The 13708-nt window shown below is 37.2% G+C and overlaps 1 protein-coding gene across 1 annotated transcript in view; it reads right to left on the minus strand.

Annotated features, from left to right (window-relative positions):
• BBS9 (Bardet-Biedl syndrome 9) overlaps positions 1-13708 on the minus strand; it is a gene marked incomplete at both ends in the record, with an annotated part of 451378 nt that overhangs the window by 322305 nt on the left and 115365 nt on the right. The window contains 2 exons of the mRNA XM_080701824.1: positions 9745-9874; positions 10740-10923. Of these exons, the coding sequence (XP_080557950.1) occupies positions 9745-9874; positions 10740-10923 (314 nt within the window). The remainder of the gene's footprint in view (positions 1-9744; positions 9875-10739; positions 10924-13708) is intronic.

The following is a 13708-nucleotide window of genomic DNA, read 5'->3' on the forward strand; positions in this document are numbered from 1 at the left end:
CTTCCTCTTGCCCACTTTATTGCTTTCAAATCATTAAAAACAATAGCTACATAATCTATAGTGATGGAGAATCAATATGGAAAATGCTTTTTAGCATTTTCTCATTTCAAATTTAAAATGAAATACCAAAAGTTGTATATGAGTAACAGAGAATGATACAAGGTGAGAAATACCCGGAGTTCTCTATTATGGTTAAGACTTTTACTCTTAAAACATCAATGGCAATTCATTTCTCTCTTTCTCTAACATTATAAGTAGATGGAATCAAATTCCTTTCAATTTCTGCCCCTTTGAATCTGATTTTTGATCCACTGTCATTTTAGTACAAATTCCAGCACTAGGTGCCTTAAGGTTAATCATCTGTGTGATTATGTAATGTCTCTGCATATCCTTTATTCTACAAATATATGCCAAATGATCAACATGGTGGCATTCCAGTGGTACTACCTAAAAAAAAATGGTCTCATTCTAACAGTAAACATATTATTAAATTATTCCAGTTAGAGCAGGTTCTATGTATAAAAGACTTTGAAAGAACATGAGGCAAAATAAATTTATCATCAAGAAAACCATTTGCAGTGATGCACAGAATATCGGAGCACAGCTTACTTTCTTATTGTGTCACTTTACATAGATGAACACTAAAAGCAACCATTTGAATTTCTAGATGAATTGGTCATAACCTAGAAAATTGAATTAGATTCATGAATACAAACTCATTTTTAATGTCTACCATGTTTAGACTTTCAATATACACCCATGAGTACATAAAAGCTTCTAAATGTGATTTATTTAGTAAGAACATAACTCTAAGGTAGTGTATTAAAGATTGCCACTTAGAGCTTGGGTATCAAGCAGCTAAAAGGGTCAGCTATATTACCAAAAGTGAGAGTACCGATACGTTTGTTAAAAATGTGCCACAGCCTTAAATCAATAGTAGTCTCCAGCCAAGGCTCCTCTCATTTCCCTCTCCACCCTCCCCATCAACTATGAGGGGGGAGGGAAAAAAAACTGGTACACAAGCAAATAATGGGATGGCTGGATGATAGATGAATGACAGACAGACAGATAAAGTTTTATGGATTGGGAGAATATGGTCGTGGGGAAACTGTTCCCGGGGACCCCTGTTAGGGTCCCGGACGCACTTTCCCTCAAACCACAACCAAACCCAAAACGACCAAAAACAGAAATAAAACCGCGGGTTCTTATCCTAAGCTAAGAATAAATATGCATAGCTTGGACAGTTGCTGAAGATTTAAAGAAGTTTATTAAAAGATAGAAATACAGAGGATAGGTACACCTCCACACCAGACTGGCATGGAGGGGTGACTCAAATGAATCCATCAGAGGGATCACACGTGGACCAGACTTTTTATACCCTTGACCTCCATCTTGTTTGCTTAATTCTGACATAGTGAACGTCCCTGTAAGGTACCTCCCCTTACCCGGTAAGGTACCTCCCCCAGCCAGGTGTGGCAAGGGGTCTCCTCTCATGAAGGTCGACCCCTCCTACCATCTTAGCTAGCTTATCTAATCATGTAGATCTGTCTTTTCATACAGGAAAAAAAAAAGAAGTCTTTCAGAAGACACTCTCAAAATGACACTGATGAAATAAAGTATATTACTCAATAACTGTACTAATTTAAAGTATATGAATCTGAAGCCAGGCACGTTGACACATGCCTGCAATCCTTGTACAGGAGAGGCTGAGAGAGGAAGATTACAGGTCCAAGGCCAGACTCAGCAACTTCGTGGCAACTTAACTGGGACAAATGAACTGGAATGAAGAAGTAGAGGGAAAGACGGTAAATGCAGCCAGGCGTGGCGGAGCATGCCTGTAATCTCAACATTTTCGAGGATGACACAGGAGGACCCTGGCTCAAGGACAGCCTCACCTACTTAATGAGGCCCTGTGCAACACAATGAGACCCTATTTCAAAAATAAAATACGACTAGGGGTGTAGCTCAGAGGCAGAATGCCCTTGGGTCCATCGCTAGCAACACACACACACACACACACACACACACACACACACACACACACACACACAGTACAAGGATCTGTATTGCTCAGTGGTGGACAGAATAGGTTCTATTTATTGATTAAATGAGACACAAAACTATTTAAAGAAACAAAAACCTGGAAAGAAAGCTTAGATAACACACCATACTTGGTCCTATCCATAAGTATCCAAAAGATTCTTGGTTTGGTTATAAATGTTCAGTTCCTACTAAAGGAAACTGTATTATCTCAAGAAATAACATTTCAAGAGTAACAATGGAAGTCTGCATTATAAGGTCTTAAATTGATCAGTGCCTAAGGTAGAAATCTATGTAAACTCTGACTTGTAATGATTTATCTCCTTTCTTATGATAATAACAGACCCTTTCTTCTGTGTTTCAACATTAAAACTCTTAATATTTTCCATAAGAAACAGAAGAATAAACCAGGCATGATGGTGCACACTTATAATCCCAGGATTTGGGAAGCTGAGACAGGAAGATCCGGGTTCACAGCCAGCCTTAGCTACAAAATAAAGTGAGGCCCTTTGCAACTCAGTGAGCTCCTGTTTCAAAAAAGAAAGAAAGAAAGAAAGAAAGAAAGAAAGAAAGAAAGAAAGAAAGAAAGAAAGAAAGAAAGAAAGAAAGAAAAGAAAGAAAGAATAATGGCTGGGCGTGCAGCTCAAAGGTAGACTGCCCCTAGGTTTCATCCTCAGTACCACAAAAATAAAACTGTACCAGTATTGGGAATGGCCTAGGAAGATTTGAGAAAGCTCTGATTATTAATATATTCTGGCATGGGGCTGTAACTATTTTCTGTATTTCTATTTTCTGTAGTTCTATCTTTTTAATAAACTTCTTTAAATCTTCAGCAACTGTCCAAGCTATGTATATTTATCCTTAGCTCAGGACAATAACCCGCGGTTTTTTTTCTGTTTTTGGTTGTTTTGGGTTTTGTTGTGGTTCCCTCGAAAGTGTGTCCGGGACCCTAATAGGGGTCTCGGGGTGTGGGGAGGACAGTTTCCCACAACCATATTCTCTCAATCCATAACAAAAACTATATATCTTATTTTTCAAGACAATTTTTAATAATTTTAATTAATAATCTGTTCTCTTTGTACCAGTATTGGGAATGGCCTAGGAAGATTTGAGAAAGCTCTGATTATTGTATTTCAAAAATTGGTGAAAGGACTTGGTTTCTGCCCCAAAAAGCAGGCAACTATTCCAATGTAAATTAACCTAGCTAAAGGTAATTAGCAAATCTATAGGAAAGGGGAACTAGGACTTCCTCATCCTCATTCTAAAGGCAGGTTTACATAATTGGATAATCTAGTAGGATGGGAAGGAGGGTCATGAAAAGAGACAGCTAGGCTGGAAAGTATACCTTGGAGGGAAAGTAAGGGGAGGTACCTTACAGGGACTCTTACTACGTCAGAATTACGTGAGCAAGATGGAGGTCAAGTGTATAAAAAGTCTGTTCTGTGTTTTGTATCTCGGTGAATTCATTCAAACCACCCCCCATGCCTCTCCTGAATGGCATGGGGCTGTGACTGTCTTCTCTATTTCTATCTTTTTAATAAACTCCTTTAAATCTTCAGCAAGAGCCCAGGCTAATGTGTATGTGTCCTTAGCTCAGGACAAGAACCCACGCTTTTTATCTTTTTCTGTTTTTGTGGTTTTTGTGGTTTTATTGGGCAAGTACTCCCAGGGTTTTAAAAAGGTCCCTGGGGACAGTTTCCCCCATACGGTCACCCTCACCTCCAAACCCTAATGCTCCTGAATTGTAAACAGATACCATCACTCCCACAAAATATTTTTTAGAAGATAAGGGAATTAATGAAGGTTTCTATTGTGTGTCTGGGGGAAGGGGGGGTACTGGGGGTGGAACCCAGGGGCTTTTCTACCTCAGGGCTGGCTTCCAACCTCTGCGATCCTCCTGTCTCAGCCTCCCAAGGGCTGGGATTAACAAGTGTACACCACCACGCCTGGCATTTGAGGACTAAGCTACCCGTATAGCTTTTTCTTCTTTTTTCCTTGAGAAAAGTCATTGCTCTGTTGCCCAGACTGGTCTTAATCTCGTGGCCTACCTGTCTCAGACTCCCCAATAGCTAGGGCTAGAGGCATGTTTACAATGGTTAAAATGAAGTTCTTTTTTTAATTTAAGAAAATAATAATAAAATGACACCATGGCATAGCAGGTAATAAATATTACTATATTTCTTGCATTTTGTTTCAGATAACAATTGATTCTAATTTTAAGTCATCCAATATTAGTCTATACATTAAGATATATATATATTAGATTCTATTGAATTACTTACAATCTTCATTTTGCCAATAATTATACTTATACTCCAAATCTAGTTCTAAAATGTAGGCCATACAGTAGATAATAGAATTAAAAAACTAAGTCCATTCAAAGTTTAAAAGTTCAACATTCTCAATTCTTCTGCAAAGAACTTAGCAATATGTAAACCTAAAGTTACCAAAAATTCACTTTTTCCCTTTTATATTCTTTAGTAAATAACGACAAAAAAAATGTAACCTTTATCATCTGGGAAACAAAGATATGTTTATATTTTTCATTTTAAAACTAGAGAATCAGATGTCAGCTATCAGAAGGGATCACTATTTGAAGTGAGGAAAGAAAATGTAAAATTAAATGTATTTCCCAAGGAAGATAAAAGTGAAGTCACCAACCTGATACAAATGACCCAAGGACCAACGGGCCAAGAAGATATGTGCTTAGTGGAGGCAAAACCTCTGTGCCTGGGGAAAACGAACACTCTTCCTGCTGGGCCCCTGTCTACTGAACAACTGACTCCCCCTTATCTGTTATAGGTTAGTGAATCAGTAACCCAAAACATAAAGGCACTTTTCCTCCAGTATAGGTTATTTTCTTTGTATTGAGAGTTTCATTTTTAAGAGATGTTCACAGTCTCAACATCAGTGTAACTAAAGAAGTTTTTTCTGTGAAAATATGTGAGAGTAAGTTTAATTCTAACATTAAAACATTTAATTAATAAAACAGAAAATCATAAACCCAACTAGCATCCTAAGTGCAACTCATTATCCTTGACTACACAGTGTTTCAAAAATGGCTGGCAGGTAAATTAAACAGATTTACTATGTAACGTAAAAAAATCAAACAATCTAGAACTGTAACTACTGTTGTCATTCATGAGAACAGAAGACTCTATATTTTACATGATTACATAAAAATAAAATGATAGTAAAAATATGAAGTGAATGAGCCGGGTGTGGAGGCGCACGCTTGTGATCTCAGCATTAGGGAGGCTGAGACCAGAGAATCCCAGTTCGCGGACAGCCTCAGCTACTTAGTGAGGCCCTCTGCAACTCAGTGAGACCCTGTTTCAAAATAAAGGATAAAAAATAGGGTAGAGGGTACAGCTCGGAGGTCGAATGCCCCTGGGTTCCATCCCCAGACCCGCAAAAAAAAAAAAGAAAAGAAAAGAAATGAAACCCAGGTTCACAGGAACCTGAACACTGTGCAGACATCTGTTACTGACCTAGAACTGAAACGGGTTTCCTCCAGTAACCTGAACATTTCTTGCCTTTACAACTGTGAAAAAGTCACTTTAAAACTTAAAATATTCTTGTAACCAATTGGGTTTTAAGGAAATAATATCCTCTCCTCTCTAAGTCTATTTTTTCACATTTCAAACGGGTTTTCAACTAAAAGGGTTCTTTCTAGCCACCCCTCTCCCTGATAAATAAACACAAACCACAGTGACTGTCAAGTGTTTACAGAACATATTCCACGTGTTCAGCCTTCTGGGCTTCTGTTTTATGTGCAAACAAAGAAAAGGGGGGCATGATCAAGGCGGGGAGCAGGAAAATCAAAGGGCCTCACCAACATGACTACAAATGTGACAGAAACTTAGAGGGGACGGGGCAGAGAGGGAAGACTTATGTGACTTGAGCCAGGACTCAGAACAGAAGAAATAGGAAAATTCAGAGTAGAAATGAAACTATACTCTGATCAAGAATATTATATCAATGTAAGCTAAAGAATGCAATGATAAATAGCAAAGTTAAAAATAAGTGTCTACTGTATGTGGACAGAGCCTGCAGAGAAAAGTACCAAAGTACTAGACCAAATTGTTTATACTAAAAAGTAAGCTGCAATACTTTAAAGTGCTATGGCTGTAGGCTGCCAGCTAAAGTTTAGAAATGTTCTCATCACTTTGAACTTTCATTGGACTTCCACTTTTAGATATATTTGATATCTCTGGAGAGAATAATGTTACCAATAAATAATGATCTTTATTTGCCATTTTGGAAACCAACCACAGAAGAGGTAAAATGCCCGTCCAGGCTCCACAGTGCTTTATGTAATGAGAGGAAAACAGGAATGGTTAAAAATATGAAGAACATTACCACGCCCAGCCTCTCCTGATTCCATAATCTGAACACCAATTTCACATTTCTGTAATCTAACCCACAGAAAATAAACTAAAAGAACACTATGTAACCAAGAATGAGATTTACTATAAAAGAAGCTGAAAACAGAGATCGATTTAGAATGAGCATATAGTCAACAAGCAGGAGGGCTGCCAAGTAGGTGGGAGTAGGAGGAAACGCAGCGTCTCAGTTTCTGAGCACAATGCTGTGAGAAAGAGTAACTGCATCAACTCAACCCAAACCCAGAATTTCTATTCATTGAAAAAATATATTTAAATAGCAGCAATTTCCTTTATAAATAAACACAGGCAGCCAAGAGAGCGTCTACCAAGAAGGTTTAATCCAGAAAGTAATAAAAAGCAGAAGGGAAGTTATTTCAACACTTATAATTTCACATATTAACTTCTGAATATAAATGTTACAGCTAAGTTAGTAACAATTACTTTTAAATTTCTATAATAAAAACTACAATAGCCGGGCATGGTGGCGCACGCTTGTAATCCCTGCGCTTGGGAGGCGGAGACAGGAGGATTGCGCAGGTTCGAAGCCAGCCGCGCGCGCTGGCTTAGGAGACCCTGTTTCCAAATAAAAATGTAAAAATAGGTCTGGGAGTGTAGCCCGGAGGTAAAAGGGCTTCCAGGAACCCCAGTACCACCAAAAAAAAAAAAAAAAACTACAATAAAACTATTTCATAGTCTACTCTTATCTTTTAAAGTATAATAAGATAAGTCTTCAATTGAATAATTTATTATTATATATTATGAAAAAGAAAAGAAAAGTATTTCTCTTAATTGCTTAGAATTGTGATCTTCAAAAAAAAAAAAAACTATGAGAAAAAAGAAGCTCCCTTCACAAGTACAGGTGCATAACATACAATGTGACAGCCAGACGTGGTGGCGAACGCTTGTAATCCTAGTACTTGGGAAGCTGAGACAAGAGGATCACAGGTTCGAGGACAGCCTCTGCAAGTAATGAGACTCTCAGCAACCTAGTGAGACCCTGTTTCCAAATAAGAAATAAAACTGGTCTGGGAGTGTAGCTCAGGAGTAGAGTAACTCTGGGTTCAATTCCCAGTACCAAATACACACACACACACACACAAAAAAAAAAAAAAAAAACTATACATGAATATAAGCATCATAATGCACCCTATATAAAAACTTAATTTTTACTCAATAATTTTAGTTATTATTGGGCTTTTAATTTGTAAGTTGTATGTAGACCAGGAACTATAAATAAACAATGTATATCTGCTGAGAAGCCATACCTCTGCACTACCCTTGAACGTCTTGTACATAACATATGTAAAATAAGTATTTCAATTAAACGTTCTCAATAAAGTCTTTCTTCCCACTACTCTCCCATTCTCACAGTTTACCTTCAAACCACAATGACTTTCACATACTTAAAGATCCTGGCTCCTGAGAAGCATGGGGATTATAAGCCCAAGTGGGCCACACACCCACTGGTGTGGATCTGTCTTTATGCACTTGAACTTAGGGGACCAAAGAGAACAGCTCTAGGGTAGATACATAACTATGTAAGCATTATTCCTCCAGAAGAAAAAGACCTAATGTTGCCACGCTGGCAAGATGTTTTTCCCGTCCTAAATCCTTCTAAGTAAATCTAATGTAAAATGTCTGATGAGTATTTTAGGTTGAACTTAAAAAGACCACATGGTGAACACTGTAAAAGCCAATTTCAAATTTTTAAATTATTCTTAAGATACAAAATAGCTACAATTCCTGTTAAGTATATAGCAATTAAAATTATGTGAAGGTCCTTTCTCACAAAATATAAAGAAGCAACTTTTTAAAAAAATATTCAATGCTGCTGGGTATGGTGGCACATACTTGTAATCCCAGTACTTGACAGGCTGAGACAGGAGGATCACAAGTTCAAGGCCAGCCTCAGCTACTTAGTGAGGCCCTCAGCAATTTAGTGAGACCCTGTTTCAAAATAAAGAATAAAAAATAGGGATGGGGGTATACTGGTTCAAAAAAAAAGGCTTTTTATCAAAGTTTTCAAAATATTGCTTCCATTTTTCCAATATGCAGGCTTTAAATTAACCTTTATTGCAAATATGAATATTCCACACTGAGCCTCAACCACAGTATTGCATAGCCAACCCTTTATTTGGGGGCATAACTCATTTTGATCAGGTATTATAGGTGACATTGAAGAATTCTGGATATAGTTTTGAAATAGGGAATACAATATTCTATATAAGTAGAACTGAATAGATCTCAGAATCTATGAAGCCATAGATGTTCAATTCCTAAATGTCATTTGAGATGGTAAAGAGTCTGTTAGGATCTTGACTTTTATACTAATGACCTTGAAAATTATTACTCAGTGAAAAGTGATGACTCATTTCTCTGATAAATTTTATAAATTAAAGATATGGATTTTTTTTTCACTTTAAATGCAAAATAGGAAGCCACGCATGGTGGCGCATGCCTGTGATCCCAGCATTCAGGAGGCTAAGACCAGAGCATCACGGTTCACTGACAGCCTCAGCTACTTAGTGAGGCCCTCTGCAACTCAGTGAAACCCAGTTTCAAAATAAAGAATAAAAAAATAGGGCAGGGGATGTAGCTCGGAGGTCAAATGCCCCTTGATTCCATCCTCAGACCGGCCAAAAAAAAAAAAAAAATTAAATGCAAAATAGGCCTATTTACAATCCTGACTATGCGAACACATGATCCTCAGCAATTCTGAATCATGGTGACATAATAAGGCCTGAAATAAATGCCAATCTTAGGAAGCAAGTATAACATTCTCACATTCTATCAACAAATTATCTCAGTAACATGGTGGCAAACTCCAATAACCCCAGTACTTGGGCAGCTGAGAAAGGAGGACCACAGGTCGGAGGGCAATCTCAGCAACACGGAGAGATTCTTAGCAAATCAATGAGATCCTGTCTCAAAATAAAAAATAAAACAGGGGTGGAGGCATAGCTCAGAGGTAGAATGCCCATTCAATCTTTAGTGCCACAAAAAATTAAAATTAAAAATTAAAAAATAGGATCTCAAAAAGAGACCCATCAAATTCTAGAAGAAAAAGAAATAATCTATTAGGCGACCATGTCTTTGTCTTACTAGAAATACTAACTGAAAATGATTAATGGTGCTAACTAAAGCCTATGTCCTTTTCTAAGAAAAGTTGTATTTTAAATTGTTTATATTACTAACATCCACACTACAATGTCACCCATCATTTTTTATTAAAATCAGTTGCCTTACTTTATAAAACTTCTAGGGAATTCCTTGAGTGAGGTCCTTTAATAAAACTGTGTCAAGTTAAGTCACTTACTGCAAACAGCCCACTCTTACTGCCACAGGAACATGGGGAAGCTGAGTGGCCCACTTCAGTGTCACATCCTGATAAATATGCAACATGTGGTTATGGTTTCCAATCAAAGTGTTTATGGTTCCTTCAGAAACTGCAGGTTGAAGATACAAAAAGAAGATACCAAGAAACCAGTCATTTGAAAAAGTATATTTCTTAGGAGATTATGATACCAACTAACTCTAATATCTTTATTTTAATGCATAAAGATTTTAAATAATAAAATATGATTTTTCAGCCAGATGTGGTGGCGGCGCACGCTTGTAATCCTCGCGCTTGGGAGGCTGAGACAGGAGGATCACACAGGTTCGAAGCCAGCCTCAGCTAGTGAGGCTCTCAGCAACTTAGTGAGACCCTGTTTCCAAATAAAATATAAAAAAAGGTCTGGGAGTATAGCCCAGAGGTAGAAATCCTCTGGGTTCCACCCCCAGTACCACCAAAAAAAAAATAAAATCATATATATATATATGATTTTTCAACCCAAACTGGCAAGATCAAAAAGAAACATATCATTTTACAGACTTGGAGACTAGAGATAATGGCCAACATGTTTGCATTTCATCTAAAAAGCAAAGTATGAATCTCATTAACATGTAATACACTTAGACTAATCACTTACTGCATTCGCTGTGCATAAGTCATTCCATTAGACATTACTCTGCTGTTTATAGAAGACTCTGGTATTCTCTTGGAAACGTCCTGAACAGTGACATTATGGAAAGCATTGATGTATGCTAGAGGTCAATTCTACAAAGTAAAATGGCTGGCTTGTAAGACCAAATGTGTGTGCTTTATATCAAACTTCCATTCAGACTTTGAAAGTTAAAATTTTCCATTACATGTTTGGTATAAAACTATTTTCCTGGATGTTAAAAATATGTGTGTGAGTGTGGATTTTTCTGATATATACAACATAACTTTGACATATGGAAAAGATAAAAGAAACTCTTGCTATTCACCTGAGCAGTATGGGAGAAAACAACTTGGGCTACAGTCAAGCTTCTTCATGAAGCGAATCTGCCCATTGTCCTTGAGGCAAAAAAAGTTTCTCTCACCAAGCACAAAGACAGAAGATGCTGACTGACTGAAGGAGACAATACATACATCAAGTGCTTGCTCCCCAATATTTAGAGTCCAGTCCACCTGCAAGTAAAAACCCAAGATCAAGTTATTGCTAAAAACAGAACATTTCAATCACTGCCTAATCAATACAAATTAAGAAACTGCTTTATATCAAAGCTCCATCCCCAGCCCCCTTTTTTTTGTGGCACCAGGGACTGAACCCAGGAGGCGTTTGATTGAATAGGAAGATCATGGATCGCAGACAACCTCAGCTACTTAGTGAGGTCCTTTGCAACTCAGTGAGACTGTTTCAAAATAAAAAATAGGGAGTACTGCTTGGAGGCAGAATGCCCCTGGGTTCTATCCCCAGTACTGCAAAAAAAAAAAAAAAAAAAAAAAAGATACGGACAGATTTCTGGCCATCAAAACATGACTAGATGTTGATCTACCTACTTTATATTAAAAAATGTAAAATAAAATCCAAATGGGTCTGATCAGAAAGGCAGATATTGCCAGTGTGCATATAAGAGCAATCTGTAGGAGGGAGATAGCATAGTGAACACAGATAGATGAATCACACCATTTTAAGCTGAACTAGATTAGAATTCAACACTAAGAAAATTTTCAACTACCATTTGATTCAAGTATAGTTTACCTATAGGAAAATTCCACTGTCAGTGGAATGGAAGTCCCAGTCCCATGGAAGTTACAAGTCTCATCTAGCGCCCTAGCATTAGATGTCAGTGGTTACAACTCAGGCTGATGTGTCTGACTTAGAAGGATAAAGATTCATTCACAGTGGACAGGCAAATCACAGTCACTAAATACTTTCAGTTCACCAGGTCCTGTCACTGTCTGTGACCTCCCTTTAAAGAAATACATTTCGTTCTGGATGAGTCTCCTAAAAACTACAGAAGTTCACTAATGACAGTAATAAACATATATATACATACATATGTGTGTATATACATATACACATAGGCACACACATATATGTTATATATAATATATAATACATATTATATAGCAATATATAAAACATATATTATATATTAATGTATATGCTATATAATATATGATATTTATATATGATATGTACAATTATAATATGTAATATTATATTTAATATATAATACATATTATATGTGATAACATATTAAAATATATTATATATGTTCTATAATATATAATACATATAAAATATATATTCTTCTACTTCCAGCTTAAATTGGAAGAATTAACCATTTTAACTAAACCAACCACAAAAGGATTATAAGAAACCACAGTTCACAAAGCACTGTACATCAAACAGGAAAGGGCAGTGATCTCTTAAAGACAGAAAAGGAAATACAGTGAGCGCTATGATAATTCCAGCCTTGGAGGAGTTTTCAGGCCAGCATACAAGAAAGGAGAACACAGAGCCCAGCAGACTCCCTGAACTATGGATGTGGATATGCAGAGCCAGAGAAACCAAGCAGGTCACAATACAGAATCCCAAGGAGGAAAACACTGCAAGGAGTGGGAACCCTGGAGGTGTGTAGAAAGCCCGCCTCGAGGATTCAGCTGAGAACCTGTCCATGTATTCAAACAAGGAAACTACCAACGGCCAAGGAGAGAATCGCCAGAAAGAACCGGAGGTAACAGTGTCTAGCATTCACCCAGGGAATTAAAAACTGCCTACGCCTACTAGCCAGACTGGCAATCTCATAATTCTGAGGAAGCTCAGTTGAGTACTCAGAAGGATCTTGACTCAGGAGTGGGAAATATGTAGACCTAGAATAAACCCTGTTCCAGTCACATCTATTACATCTTATAAACAACACTCAAAAAGAACATACTATTTTCAAGTAACTTAACTGTGTCCCAGGGCTAACCTCAAGAACATTTATAATAGTACAAAAATACCTACTACCCAACAAGGAAAATTGACTCTATCTAGCCTAGCCACGTGTGGTGGCGCATACCTGTAATCCCAGCGCTTGGAAGACTAAAGGAGGATTGTAGGTTCAAGGACAACCCCAGCAACCTAGTGAGAGCCTCTTTCTAAATAAAAAATAAAATAGGGCTGAGGTATAGCCCCAAGGTTAAATGTCCCTGTATTCAACTCCTAGTATCCAAACAGTAACTATATCTGGCATCTAATAAATTTTTTATTACCAAGTGTGGAAAAAAAAACAAAATGTGATCTAAAATGAAACGATAGAGAGCTGGACATGTTGGCACACAACTGTAATCCCAGTACTCGGGAGGTTGAGACAGGAAGATTGCAAGACCAGCCTCAGCTACTCAGTGAGGTTCTCCACAACTTATGAGGCCCTTTTTCAAAAAAAATAAAATAAAATAAAGCCAGGGGTATAGCTCAGAGGTAGAAAGTCCCTGGGCTCAATCCCTAGCACCAAAAAACAAAAATACATAGATCAACCAAACTGACCCAAAACTGACACAGATGTTAGAATTAAGAGATTTAAATAAGATTACACTCCAAGAAAATGCGTAGATATATGAATGATATGAAAAAAACACTTGAATTTAGAGATGAAAACTATACCAAATAGAAACCAAGTTAGACACTTTAGGATAGATGATCAGTGATTTGAAGACAACAATAGAAATGTTTTCAAATGAAACAGCAAGAAAAAAGAATTTCCTTAAATAGGATGTAGCTCAGAGGTCCTCAGTTCAATCCTTAGCACTGCTAAATAAATGAATGAAATGAAAATCTGTGAGCTCTGGGACAATTTGACCTAACTATAGGTATAATTAATGTTCCCAATGAAAAGAAAAGAGAGCATAGAAAAATCTTTGAAGAATTAATAGCCAAAAGTTTTTTTTTTATGAAAACCACAAATTCACAGATGGAAGTTCA

Source organism: Muscardinus avellanarius (genome assembly GCF_963383645.1).
Source record: "Muscardinus avellanarius genome assembly, chromosome: 9".
Classification (NCBI taxonomy): domain Eukaryota; kingdom Metazoa; phylum Chordata; class Mammalia; order Rodentia; family Gliridae; genus Muscardinus; species Muscardinus avellanarius.